We start from the raw sequence: 15,139 nt of genomic DNA on the forward strand, positions 1-15,139 counted from the left end.
AATAAATACACAAATAACCTGGGGGGGAGGGAAGAAGACACAACAATTACAATTCCTTGAAGTTCATATGACAAGCAAATAGAAAGGACATTGTTGGGGGGGATGGGAGAGAGGGAGGCGGGAGGGAGGTTTCGGTAATGGGCCACGATAATCAACCACATTGTATATTGACAAAATAAAATAAAATTTAAAAAAAACCAAACTAAATTTCAAGTTAAATCTAAAATTAAATTATTCTATTTCCCCCCCCCAAAAAAAAGAATATCTTGAGAGTATCTGTTCTGTCTTCCACAGACAGTCCTGATGTCCCCTTGATAAATCCCATGGATTCCATCTTTGTGGTTGGCTCCAATCTCATCCTCTCTTGCTTTGCCAACTATACACCCTGCCTATCGAACGCACATGGAAGGTGAACGGGAGACCATGGGCAGCAGGGGAGCTCCTCTCCATCCTGCATGTCTTGCTAATAGTTCAGGCTGTACAGCTGCCACACTGTCAATGCAGACACAAGCCCGCAGAGTGTAGCCCAGCTGGCAGTACACATCAAAGTTTCGGGGCTTCCTCATGTGATCCATTCACCCACATACCCACACATCCATGCTTCCTTCCATCCATCCATTCATTCATCATCCATCCATCCATCAACCCCCCAGCCCATCCATCCACTCATCTATGCAAACATTCACTCACCAACCCATTTACCCACCCATTCATCCATTGACTTCCATATCAATCTATCTATGCCTAACACTCATTTACCTATTGACCCACCCATTTATCCACTAGCAAACTCATCCCTCCTCTGTGCACATACCCATCCATTCGTCCACCCATCCACCAATTAGAACACCCATCCATCCACCCATGTACTCTCCCATTCAGCCACTTATCCACACAAACATTCACCCACCCACCCACCCGTCCACCCAACTACCTATTCATCCACCCACATAGTCACCTAGGTGAAGACAGTGCAGGGCGAGAAGGGTCAGACTTCCAGGCAGAACGAACAGTGCAAAGGCCCTGAGGTGGGAAGGAGCAAGGAGAGTTTGAAGACCTGGGCTTGTTGCACTTGGGTTTTCTGAGAACTGGAAATGTTCTCATCTGTAAGAGACCTTGAAGTCTCATGATAGAACTGCTTCTGTAGAACACAGGCCTTCCTGCCCCATGAGCACTTCTTTGGGACTCAGAGACCCTCCCTTGGAGGCTCCTGGGGAGGATCTATTTCCTTGCCTTTTCCAGCTTCTAGAAGTGCATTCCTTGGCTCATGGTCTCTTCTTCCATCTCCAAAGCCAGCACCATTGCATCTTCCCTCTCTGACTCTGTTTCCCTCTATTTCCACCATGGCCTTCTCTTCTGTGTCATATTTCCCTCTTATAAGGACACTTCTAATTGCATTTAGGTGCCACCTGGATCATCCAGGCTAATCTCCCCATTTCAAGATCTTTAACTTCATCACATCTTCCAAGCCTCTTTTTACCATATAGAGTGACATTCACAGGTTCCAGGGATTAAGTCCTGGGCATCTTTGGGCACAATCATTTGGCCTACCATAGCCTCCCCATCTCTGTCCCTCCTGTCTTTCTACAGAAGCCCCAGTTGACAATGGCCAGGACCCAGCCATCCCTGTAGGGAGCACCGCTGGCATTGTGCTCAGAGTGCTGGTTGGTGTGCTTTTGACAGCCACTGTGGGGTATTTCCTGGGCTTCATGAGGGACTGAGTAGTTGTGGTTTTCCTTTTCCTGGAGGAGGGTTGGGCTCTCATCTCTGCAGCAGTGTTGAGGGGACCCCTGGACAGGATGAGGATAGGGAGGGATGAATCAGCTTCCTGACTTCTCTTTCTATTCTGATGGAAGTTAATGGTGGACAAGTTGGCAGAGACCAGACTGTGGTAGCCTTGAATGTCAAGCTGAAGACATCACATGTTACCCTGCTGGGCACGAGGAACCAAAAAAGGTTCCCTGTACAAAGCAGGCCCCTCCACACCTGTGGGCCTGGTGGAATGGCTGGCTGGGAGGGTGCAAGGGTAGTGAGTGGGGAATAAGAGACCATAGTTCCTTTCTAGGCATATGGAAGTTAGTGTTGAAAATGTAGGTGGAGGCCTGTTTGCAGAGGCCTTGAATGCCAAGCTGAAAACTTGGCTTTTACCATGCAGAGTCAAGGAGAGCCCTCTCCAGGTAAGTGTTCAGCACCCCTCCCTTGCTGTAGGCCTTCACAGGTGAAGGGCATGGGGCACAGAGATGGCAAGGTGTTGAGCGAGGAGCAAGAGAATAGAGTTCTCTATGTGTGGGAGGGAGGGACGGAGGCGATGAACATTAATGGGGGAAAGGCTGGCAGGGGTCATATTGTGGAGGCTGGGTCTCCAGCCTGCCTGCCTGCCCTGCAGAATTCTGGCTCATTAGCCTCCAGGTTTTACACACACACACACACACACGCACGCACACGCACGCACGCACTCACACGCACGCACGCACGCACGCACACACACGCACACGCACACACACGCACGCACGCACACACACACACACACACACACCCTCCAATAGAATACATTCTATTGGTTCTGTTTCTCTGCAGAACAGAACACAGGTTGTTTCCATTTTATTTTTTGCTATAAACAATGCTGTCATAATTATTCTAGAAGTAAATATTTTCATATATCTATAATAATTTTCTTAAGAAAAATAGAAGAGAAATTCTGGGGTCAAAGAAAATGCACGTGTCTTTTAACACATCTTGCCAAATTGCTTTCCAGAAAAGTTGCCCCAACGTACTCTGGCCTTATCCTTACCAGCCCTGGGTGTTGTCATTTTGAAATTCTAGATCGGTGGTTTCCAAACTTATTTTTTGTTTCCCCCTATTGATCAAATAATATGCATCTGTCCCCTCTCTCTGCCCATTTACACCACTTCTCAAGTGGCCTGCACGCACGCACGCACGCACACACGCACGCACATGCACACGCACACACACGCACGCACACGCACACACACACATGCACACACACACGCACGCACGCACACACACACACACACACCCTCCAATAGAATACATTCTATTGGTTCTGTTTCTCTGCAGAACAGAACACAGGTTGTTTCCATTTTATTTTTTGCTATAAACAATGCTGTCATAATTATTCTAGAAGTAAATATTTTCATATATCTATAATAATTTTCTTAAGAAAAATAGAAGAGAAATTCTGGGGTCAAAGAAAATGCACGTGTCTTTTAACACATCTTGCCAAATTGCTTTCCAGAAAAGTTGCCCCAACGTACTCTGGCCTTATCCTTACCAGCCCTGGGTGTTGTCATTTTGAAATTCTAGATCGGTGGTTTCCAAACTTATTTTTTGTTTCCCCCTATTGATCAAATAATATGCATCTGTCCCCTCTCTCTGCCCATTTACACCACTTCTCAAGTGGCCTGCAGACTTTGGAAATCAAGGATCAAGTGTATTTCAAAGTCTCCCTCCACCAGGCTGCTTTCCTTGTCCATCTTAGGCCTTGACCCTGCCAGTGAAAACTGTTGCAATACAGAATCTGAGGTGAAGAGGCCACTTTTATCTTTTTTCTTGTTTTCACTTGTTCTGATAAGCTCATGTCCAAATCCTTCAAGGCCATCCAATGTCAAGCCTTCTACACAAGGCTGTGGGTCCCTAAAAAATTAACCAAAATTAACCTGGAGACCTGGCTGGTTCCAATAGCCCTGTAACCTCACAAGGGACAGCACAGCATGCCTGGCACCTTGGGTGGCAGAAGGAATCTCTGGGACAAGTGGAGGCTGCCCCGCCTGCCCAGGGCATAGGCCATGCTGCCTGTCAGCAAATGCAGTGCCAAGCTGCTCTTTCTGGCCAAAGCAGCATTGGGGCTGGACGGCTGGTCATTGCAGAGCCTGGAGGAACCTGTAGAACTGGTGAGACCCTAGCTTGGTGCCAGTGGACCTTTTCCCTAACCCTCACTGAAGAATATGGGGTGAATGAGAGTGGGATTTAGGGGACAGGACTGATGGGCCCTTTTTGGGGAGGAGGAAATACTAAAAACCCTGCAGGAGGAGGGGCCTCTCAGATACTCTTGAACCTCCCCTAGGCCTGGACTGCACCTGGGAGGAAGCAGAAGGACAGTTAGACTGTTGAGGCATCATAGAAACATGGCTGGACGCTTGGAGGGTCCCTACAGAGGTGGTAGGTTTTGGAAATGGCCCTGTCTTGCGGGTAACAGTTACGCGATATAAATCCTTATTTCTTCCCTACTCATATCTCTCACCTGGATTGTTGCAGACATCTCCTAAATGGTACCCCCTGTTTTNTGAACATTAATGGGGGAAAGGCTGGCAGGGGTCATACTGTGGAGGCTGGGTCTCCAGCCTGCCTGCCTGCCCTGCAGAATTCTGGCTCATTAGCCTCCAGGTTTTACACACACACACACACACACGCACGCACACGCACGCACGCACTCACACGCACGCACGCACGCACGCACACACACGCACACGCACACACACGCACGCACGCACACACACACACACACACACACCCTCCAATAGAATACATTCTATTGGTTCTGTTTCTCTGCAGAACAGAACACAGGTTGTTTCCATTTTATTTTTTGCTATAAACAATGCTGTCATAATTATTCTAGAAGTAAATATTTTCATATATCTATAATAATTTTCTTAAGAAAAATAGAAGAGAAATTCTGGGGTCAAAGAAAATGCACGTGTCTTTTAACACATCTTGCCAAATTGCTTTCCAGAAAAGTTGCCCCAACGTACTCTGGCCTTATCCTTACCAGCCCTGGGTGTTGTCATTTTGAAATTCTAGATCGGTGGTTTCCAAACTTATTTTTTGTTTCCCCCTATTGATCAAATAATATGCATCTGTCCCCTCTCTCTGCCCATTTACACCACTTCTCAAGTGGCCTGCAGACTTTGGAAATCAAGGATCAAGTGTATTTCAAAGTCTCCCTCCACCAGGCTGCTTTCCTTGTCCATCTTAGGCCTTGACCCTGCCAGTGAAAACTGTTGCAATACAGAATCTGAGGTGAAGAGGCCACTTTTATCTTTTTTCTTGTTTTCACTTGTTCTGATAAGCTCATGTCCAAATCCTTCAAGGCCATCCAATGTCAAGCCTTCTACACAAGGCTGTGGGTCCCTAAAAAATTAACCAAAATTAACCTGGAGACCTGGCTGGTTCCAATAGCCCTGTAACCTCACAAGGGACAGCACAGCATGCCTGGCACCTTGGGTGGCAGAAGGAATCTCTGGGACAAGTGGAGGCTGCCCCGCCTGCCCAGGGCATAGGCCATGCTGCCTGTCAGCAAATGCAGTGCCAAGCTGCTCTTTCTGGCCAAAGCAGCATTGGGGCTGGACGGCTGGTCATTGCAGAGCCTGGAGGAACCTGTAGAACTGGTGAGACCCTAGCTTGGTGCCAGTGGACCTTTTCCCTAACCCTCACTGAAGAATATGGGGGTGAATGAGAGTGGGATTTAGGGGACAGGACTGATGGGCCCTTTTTGGGGAGGAGGAAATACTAAAAACCCTGCAGGAGGAGGGGCCTCTCAGATACTCTTGAACCTCCCCTAGGCCTGGACTGCACCTGGGAGGAAGCAGAAGGACAGTTAGACTGTTGAGGCATCATAGAAACATGGCTGGACGCTTGGAGGGTCCCTACAGAGGTGGTAGGTTTTGGAAATGGCCCTGTCTTGCGGGTAACAGTTACGCGATATAAATCCTTATTTCTTCCCTACTCATATCTCTCACCTGGATTGTTGCAGACATCTCCTAAATGGTACCCCCTGTTTTTACCTTGCCTGGGGTCACCACATATAGCTGTGCAGGTTGTGCACTGCACAATTGCTGAAAGCACCATTCGCACTAACTGCGATGTGAATGGCAGTTCACTCCATGGAGCTGAGCAATGTGGCAACTCTACCCTTGGATTCAATTCACTCTGCAGCCAGAATGATCATTTGAGAACGTTAGGCACATTGTGTTACTCCTTAACTCAAAAGTCTCCAGTGGTTCTCTGACTCTCAGAATACAATGGAAAGTCCCTACAATTGTCCACACGATCCTACGTGAATTTTCCCGACTTGGTCCAATACTGCCCCCTAGCAGGGATTTGGCAATGTGTAGGGATGTTCCTTGTCTCAATGCCTGGAGGGAGATGCTGCTGCAATGGGGTGGGGGTGGGGGGAGGTGATAAACTACTTGAAATACACAGGACAGAGCCACACGACCAATAACTATCTTGCTAAAAATGCCAGTAGCACCCGTGTGATCTATCCCCCCTTACCTCTCTGACCATATTTCCTACCTCTTTCCCTTTCACTCAGCTCCAGCCACACTGATCTACCTGCTGTTACCTCAAAAACAACAATATCACTCCTGCCTCAGGGCCTTTAACATGCTTTTCCCTTTCCCATTGCTTAAATTCTGAGTGAGAATCTAATAAGGACTGAATCTAGTATTGGATGCTGCTAAGTGACCCCCATGATAGTGCCCCTTACTTCCTACTTCAGCCTCCTTCCTGAGCTTCTGCAGCAAGCAGGTGTCTGTCCAGCTGACCACCACATCCGTCCCTCTGTGGGCCATCGAGGGAGACAACATCACCCTATCTGTCCAGGGGATCCCTCAGAATCTCATCTCCTACAACTGACTCCGAGGAACAACCACGAATTCGGTTACCCGGATCCTCAATTTTAACTTCAACAACCATGGCCACGCTCTAGGACCAGCCCACACTGGCCGGGACACAGGCAGTGCCAATGGTTCCCTGACCATCACTGATATGAGAGCATGGGAGGAGGGCGTGTACACCCTGCATCGCATCTCTTTTGGTGAAAACAATTACCATCATGCTATGCTACGTGTTTCTGGTAAGGGCTCCTCCTTGGCAGTGGTGGGGAGCTTTCCAGCAGCACAATTAATAATAGTTAGCATTTAGAAAGTGCTTTCTGCATACCAAGTACTGTTCTATACCTGTTGCAGATAGAGTGTCATGAGCCCCTCAGTACAACCTTTAGATTAAATTCATGAGTAGGGAAACTGAGGCTTAGGGAAGCTTAACAGCATGGCCAGTGGGATTTGAACCCAGTCTCTACTGAACCCATCTTCTTGCATACCATTAAAGTGCTATTACATTGAAGTATTTAAATATTAACCCCCCGATATTAAAGTAACACATGATGAAAGCATCCTTTTTCTGAGCAATTATTCTGTATCATTCCCTGTGCTAATATTTTGATATAATTTCAGATAAAATCCTTGTATAATGTACACAATATATAAAGAGTTTCCACAACTCAGTAAGAAAAAAATTAAATACTTCAATAGAAAAAATAAGAGAAAGATTTGGATAATTTGTAGAGGAAGAAAGATAACAATATGAAAAGATGCCCTATGTCATTAGCAACGAAGGAAGTGCAAAATAAGACAAGATGCAGTCCTCACCCACAAGGCTGTTAAAACTTTGAAGTGTGACAGCAGTCGGTGTTGTCAAGGGTGTGGGAAGAGAGCACTCCCGGGTGGTTGGTGGGAGTGTCGAGCAAAAGCATTTTCTGAGGGCTACTGGGTCTTTTCTGTCATAAAAATTTTGAACATTTTATTTGGAAATAATTTCAAATTTATAAAAAGTTATGAAAATAAAGAGTACAAAGAACGCCCGTATCTCCTTTATCCAGATTCATCTATTGTTGATATTGAACCCCATTTGCTTTATCATTTGTGCGCTCCCTCGCTCGCTCGCTCTCTATCCACCCCCGCTTCATTTGAGAGTAAATTACAGACATCACGGTCCTTTACCTCTAAACACATCATCGGTGTGTACTTCTTAAGAACAGGGATATTGGCTTACATAACCACAGTTAGCCATTTCATAAATGTACAGTGATACAATACTTTTATCTAATCTCCCATTTGTATCCCAGCTTTATCAACTGACACGACAAAGTCGGTTACAGCGTATTTTCCCCTATCTAGTTCTCTAATCAGACAGTGCATTTTGTGTCCTGTGTAGACTCTTTTAATTTGGAAGTTTCCCACAGCTTTATCTTTAATGACGTTGACATGTTTGAAGAATATACCTCCCCCTTTAAAAATTAAAACATCCCTTATTTTGTGTTTGATATTTCCTTATAATTAAATTGAAGTTAGGCATTCTGGGCCAGAATACTGCGTATGTGATGTGTCCTTCTCAGCGTGTTGAACATCTGGGGGACACGATGTCCATCTGTCCCTCTAAAGTGATGTAAATGTCGACCACCCAGTCAAGGTTTTGCCCAATTACTCTACTGTATAATTACTGTTTTCTTTTTCCTCCCTTGCAACCAGTAAGCATTCTGTGGGGAGACTCTTTAAGACCACCTCCTACTCCTCATCAAAACTGCCCCCCAAGATTGTGCAGTTTTGATCCATTGATGATTCTTGCTTCAGAGGTCTTTACTGAGAGGGTTGCAAATGTTGATTTTCTAAGTCCAGCAGTCTCTCCACGCTGACCTACCAGAACTTGGGATTCTTCTGGAAGCAAGAACCTTCTCTTCTCTCCCACCTCCTCCTCCTCTTTATCTCATCTATCTATCTATCTATCTATCCATCTATCATCTATCTATCATCTATTCTACCTATTATCCTATCTGTTATTAATATGGACTTATGGACTCATAAATTCCTTTTTATTTTTTTTTTTTTGGCAGCTGGCTGGTGTAGGGATCGAACCCTGGGCTTTGGTGTTATCAGTACCACTCTCTAGCCAGCTGAGCTCACCGACCACCCCTCATAACTTTCTGTTTTAATGGTTTATAATTCATTACTCAATATTTGGGTGCTTAAATTCTTCAAGATTTGGCCAGTGGGAGCCCCTTCAATTTTCCTTTTGACAGCTCCCATTTTAAAAAAGTGCTTCCTTCCTTTTTGGCACAATAAAATATTCGAGGCTTACATTGTACATATCCTGCTCCACTCCTGGAACCAGCCACTTCCCTGGGGAGCCCTGGTTCCTTTCAGTGGGGTATGGTATTAGAAACCGAGATCTGGGGGCTAGGTGTACTCAGTGCTGCTAAGGTATCTTTGCTTCTAGGCCATTTCAGTGGACAGAGCTAGAAAATATATGCATGCATTCACACACATACACATATACCCACATATACACATAATTACGCATATTTTAGAAATCATGCATTTACACCAGTACCTCCAGTTCCATTCTTTCTGCCTTCCCTGCTCCCTATTGGTATGTCCCTTCCTCCACAGTGAGAACCCTGGCTACCAACAGCATCAACACATTAATGCATTTGCTCACTACAGCAATATGCTCCTAATAATGCATCTAACATGATTTAAAAATGTGCCACCGATACCACTGCAAAAAACAATTCTACTAAAAAAAAAGTTCAGGACTTATTTGCAGTTCTGCACCCCAAACTGTCAAAGACTGAGGGCATATAGCAAATCACTTGCGTTAGTCCTTTCATCCCCATCCTTCCCTGTTCCTCTCCCTCCCTTCCTCCAACCCACCTTTCCTTCCCCCTCAGGATCATTATGATTTTCATTTGAAATGCAATTAGATTCATTTGATTTTCAATTTAATTTTATTTTTGAATATCTAGAGTATTAACATGCTTTCAAGAGTCCAAACTACACACAACGATCCCTCAGAGAAGGGCCGCTCCCTCCCCACTCTTTCTACCTCGCTTTCCCCCACGCCTTGTGGGCAACTAACTTCGTTGTTTCCTGGTTTATCCTTCCTGTGCTTTCCCCCCCCATAAAGATGGACAGATTTGTGTATTTGCATTTTTTTCACTTCACAGGAAGTCCCAGAAACCACTCCATACCCGGTCCTAGATATTTTCCCTTTTTTATTTTTTTAAAGCTGCTCTCCATCGTGCAGAGATTCCATAATTCATTCAACGACTCTCCTATGCTTTGGACATAGAGGTACTTTCCAATATTTTGCAACGACAAACAATGTTGTAATGAATAAACTTTTGCACACGTGTTGACATATCGCTGGAGGTGTTTCTTCAGGTGAACTTCCTAGAAGTGGGTTTGAAAAGCAAATGCATACAAAAATTGCTAGATGTCGCCAAATCTCCCCGCATCGTGATTGTACCATCTTGCATTCCCACCAGCAATGTGTCTGTTTTCCATGTTTTCTGTCACGAATGGTTGATCCTTGCCCTGCTGCTCAGGAATCCTCAGCCAGGAGAGGCTCTGCTCTCCCCACGCCCTTCACCGGTGAAGCCGTCCTCCTAGGGCTGTCTCAGGAGAGGCCACTGCCCCTGTCACCGAGAGGAACAGCTGGGTAGGCCTCTCATGACCATGGGTTGAGGAAGACTTTTTTTGAAACTACTGTGATAAAAACAAGATAACATATGTTTATTGTAGAAAACATAAAAAAGGAAAAATCTTAAAATAGGCAATTAATAACATTTGGCATATTTCTTTTTAGATTTAATTTTTAAAACCTAATACTTTTTTATTTTGAAATAATTATAGGTTCACAGAAAGTTTCAGAGATACAGTATCATGGAAAGGTCCCATGTACTTTTTCCAGTTTTCCCCAAATAGGTACATCCCATGTAACTACAGTGCCGTATAACAACCAGGAGTGATACCGTTGCAGTGTGTGTGTGTGTGTGGTTATATGACAACTTATCACATGATCAGGTGAACCACCGTAATCAAGATGCAGACACATTTCATCACCACGAAGGTCTCACTGGGGCCATTTCTTTACAGGCACGCCCATCTTTCTCTTTTCTACCATCTCTACCCCCTGGCAGCCACCAATTTGTTCTCCATCTCTGTAATTTCGTCATTTCAAGGACGTTATATAAACGGAATTTTACAGAATGTGACCTTTTGGGAGTGGCTTCTTTTTCTCACTCACCCGTCATGCCTTTGAGATCCATCCAATCAGTTACACGTCAATAGCTTGTTCCTTTTTATTACTGAGCAGCTTTCCATGTTGTGAATGTATCAGTTTGTTTAATCATTCACCTATTGAAAGATATTTTAGTTTGTTTTGGGGCTTTTTTTGTTTTTTGCTATTATAAATAAAACTACTAAAAACCTTTTATTTGCAGGTTTTTGTGTGTACGTAAGTTTTCAGACCTGTAGAATAAATGCCCACAAGTATAATTGCTGGGTCATATGATAACTGTCTGTTTAGTGTTTTAAGGAAATGGCCAAACTCTTTCCCAGAGTGGCCGTGCCATTTGACACGTCCACCAGCAATGAATGGGAGACCCAGTCTCTCTGCACTCTTTGCAGCATTTCATATTGTCACTTCCCTGCTCCCCAATTTTAGTTGTTCAGTAGGTATCTAGTAGTGTTTTACCATGGTCCTAATTTGCATTTCCCCGATGGCTAATGATGTTGAATATCTTTTCAAGTGCCTATTTGCCATTTGTCTATCCTTTTAAAAAGTTAGCTTATTTTAAAAATTGATTTATGATAATCGTACATATTTATGGGGTACATGTGATATTTTGATACAAATGTACAATGCATAATGATCAAATCAGGATAATTGGAATATTCATCACCTCAAACAATTATCATTTCTTTGTGTTGGGATGTATATCCTTTTCGGTGAGATCTTTCTTCATGTCCTTTGTCCATTTTTTAATTGGATTTTTTAACTATTGAGTTTTGAGAATTTGCACATTCTAGATACAAGTCCCTTGTCAGATATGTGATCTCCAAATATTTTCTCCCAGTCAATAGCTTATATTTTTATACTTTTAACAGGGTTTTCTACACAGAAAAAATTTAAATTTTGATGAATAAACAATTTTTCTCTTATGGATCGTGCTTTTGGAGTCATGTCTACAGTCTCTTCATCAAGCTCTAGTTCATGAAGATTTTCTCCCACTTTCTTCTAAAAGTCTTGTTTTATATTTTACATTTAAGTGTGTGGTCCACTTTTACTTAATTTTTGTATAAGATATGCAGTTTAGGTCAAAGTTTTATTTTTTGTTCATCTAATTGCTCCAGCACCATTTTTTGAAAAGAGTATACTTCCCCCATTGAATTGCTTTTGCATCTTTGTCGAAAATCAGTTGGGCATATTTGTATAAATTTATTTCTGAATTCTCTATTCTGTTTCATTGATCTATGTGATTATCTCTCTACCAATACCATGCAGTCATGACTGCTGTAGCTATATAATAAATTCTGAAATCACAGAGAGTAATACCTCCCACTTTATTTTTTTCAAAATTGTTTTAGTTATTCAGTTTTTCCCTTTCCGCATAAATTTTAAAATACTCTTGTCTATATCAATGAAAATTTGCTGAGATTTTGAAGGAAATTGATTAAACTTGTATACAAATTGGAGAGAATTTACATGTTTACTCTGTTGGGTATTTTAATTCATGAGCATAGTTTGTCTCTTCATGTATTTAGATTTTCTTTGATTTATTTCATCAGCATTTTGTAGTTTTCAGCATACTAGTCCTGCACATGTTTGTTAGATTTTTACACAAGCATTTCATTTTTTTGAGCAATTGTAAATTACACTGTATTTTAAATTTCAGTTTCTATGTATTTATTGCTAGTATATGGAAACACAATTGAATTTTTTGTATATTGATCTTGTGTCTTGAGATTTAACTGAACTTACTTATTAGTTCTAGAAGCCTTTTTTGGTACATTGTTTAGGATTTTCTGCATGGGCTATCATGGCATCTTCAAATAGGGCAGTTTTATTTCTTCCTTTTTAATGTGTATGCCTTTTATTTCCCTTTCTTGTCTTATTGCTCTGGTTAGAACTTCTAGTATTATGTTGAATAAGAGTTATTAGAACAGACATCCTTGACTTGTTCTGATATTAGGGGGAAAGTATTTAGTCTACTATAATCAAACATGATGTTAACTGTAGTTTTTTTGTAGATATTCTTTATCAAGTTGAAGAAGTTCCTCTCTATTCCTAGTTTTCTGAGAGTTTTTAAAGTCATGAATTGGTATTGAATTTTGTCAGATGCTTTTTCTGTATTGATTGATATGGTCATGTGATTTTTCTTCTTTAGTCTCTTAATATGGTGAATTACATTGATTGATTTTCAAATATTAAACCAGTCTTATATCCATGGAATATCCCCACTTGGTTAAGGTGTACAGTTCTTTTTATGTATTGCCAAATTCTATTTGCTAATATTTTGTTAACAACTTTTGTGTCTATATTCGTGAAGGATATTGGTTTTTGGTTCTCTTTCCCACTCCTCCTCCTCCTTTTCTGTTGTCTTTGTTTGATTTTGTTATTGAGGTAATATTGGCCTTATAAAAGGAATTGGGAAGTGTTCCCTCCTCTTCTGTTTTCTGGAAGAAATTGGGTAGAATTGGTGTTGATTCTTTGAACAGCTGGTAGAATTCTCATGTGAAACTATCTGGTCCTAGAGGTTTCTTTTTCAATATTTGAATTATCCATTTCATATTGGGTTAGTGGTGGTAGTTTGTGCTTTTTGAGGAATAGGTTCATTTAATCGAAATTGTTAAATTCATGTTCCCTTATGATCGTTTTGATGTCAGCAGGGCCTGTAGTGATATTCACTGTTTCTTTCCTGATATTGGTGATTGATTGGTAATTTTCTAATACTGGTAATCAGTAACTTTTCTCTTTCTTTCTTTGTCAGTAATGCTAGAGGTTCATCAATTTTATTTGTTGTTTGAAAGAACCAACTTTTTGTTTCATTGATTTTCTCTATTCAATTGTATTGGTTTCTGATCTTTATTCTTTTATTTATTTTCCTTGATTTGGATTTCTTATTGTTTTTCTAATACATTGAGTTGGTAACTTAGATTATTGATTCAAGACTTTCCCTATTGTCTAATATAAGCATTTCATTCTGTAAATTCCTCTCTCTGCACTGCTTTAACTGCATTCCACAAAATTTGATGTGTTGTATTTTCATTTTCATTCTGTTCAATGTATTTTTTGCTTTCCCCCAAGACTTTTCCTTTGACTCATTGCTTATTTCAGTTTCAAGTGTTTGAAGATTTTGCTGTTATCTTTCTATCAGCTATTTCTAGCTTGATTCCAGTGTGGTCAGAGAACACACTCTGTATGATTTCAGTTCTTTTAAGTTTGTTGAGATTTATTTTATAACCCAGGATATAGTTTATTTTGGCATATTTTCTGGGAATATTTGAAAAGACTATGTATTTTGCCATTGTTGGGTGGAGTGTTCCACAAGTGTCAGATCTTGTTGGTTGATGGTGGTATTGGGTTCCTGTATCATTTTTTTTTAGCTGTTCTATCAATACTTGAGAGTGGTGCTAAAGTATCAAACTATAATTGTGGATTTGTCTATTTCTCATTACAGTTCTATCAATTTTTTCTTTGCAGCTCTGTTTTTTGGTGTGTACATATTTAGGATTGCTATGTCTTCTTGGTGGATTAACTCTTGTATTTATGTAATAACTCTCTCTGTTCCCGGTAATTTTCTTTGCTCTGGACTCTATCTGATATTAAAATAACCACTCCTGTTTTCTTTTGATTAATATTTGCATGGCATATATTTTTCCATCTTTTTCTTTTCAGCCTACCTACATCATTATATTTGAAGTGAGTTTCTTGTAGCTATCATTTAATTGGCTCATTTAAAAAATACAGTTTGTAAATCTCAATCCTTTAATTCATATATTTAGGCTATTAAATTTAATGTAATTATCGACATGTTAGGGCTTAAATCTGCCTTTTTATTTTTCGTTCTCTGTTTGTTCTTTGAATTTTTTGCTTCTCTGTTTTCTTTTTTCTACCTCCTTATGGGTTACATGAACATTTAAAAAACTCTCATTTGATTTATCTATAGTGTTTTTGGGTTGTCTTTTCTTTCTTTTTTTTTTTTTTTTTCCGTGACCGGCAACGGATCGCAACCCTCAGTGTCGCACCCGTACCGGACCGGGACCGGCAACCGGATCGCAACCCTCGGTGTTGCGTCCGCACCTCGCTCAGCCAGTGAGCGGCCGGTCTGTATGTGGGATCCGAACCCTCAGCGGGAGAGCCGCTGCGCTCCCAAGCGGTGCACTGTAGCAGTGCGCCACCGGGCTGGCCCGTATCTATACTGTTTTTGAGTGTATCTATTTGCACAGACTTTTAAGCAATTGCTCTAGGTATTACATACATAGTTTATCACAGTCTA

At 41.8% G+C, this 15,139-nt stretch overlaps 1 protein-coding gene across 1 annotated transcript in view; it reads left to right on the plus strand.

The window, feature by feature from the left end:
• The first annotated feature begins 3,806 nt into the window (after nucleotides 1–3,806).
• Nucleotides 3,807–15,139, plus strand: part of CEACAM20 (carcinoembryonic antigen-related cell adhesion molecule 20) — a 32,315-nt gene continuing 20,982 nt past the window's right edge. The window contains 1 exon segment of the mRNA XM_008581470.1: nucleotides 3,807–3,911. Coding sequence (XP_008579692.1) covers nucleotides 3,807–3,911 — 105 coding nt within the window.

The sequence above is a fragment of the Galeopterus variegatus genome, unplaced genomic scaffold, assembly GCF_000696425.1.
Source record: "Galeopterus variegatus unplaced genomic scaffold, G_variegatus-3.0.2 Scaffold2360, whole genome shotgun sequence".
NCBI lineage: Eukaryota > Metazoa > Chordata > Mammalia > Dermoptera > Cynocephalidae > Galeopterus > Galeopterus variegatus.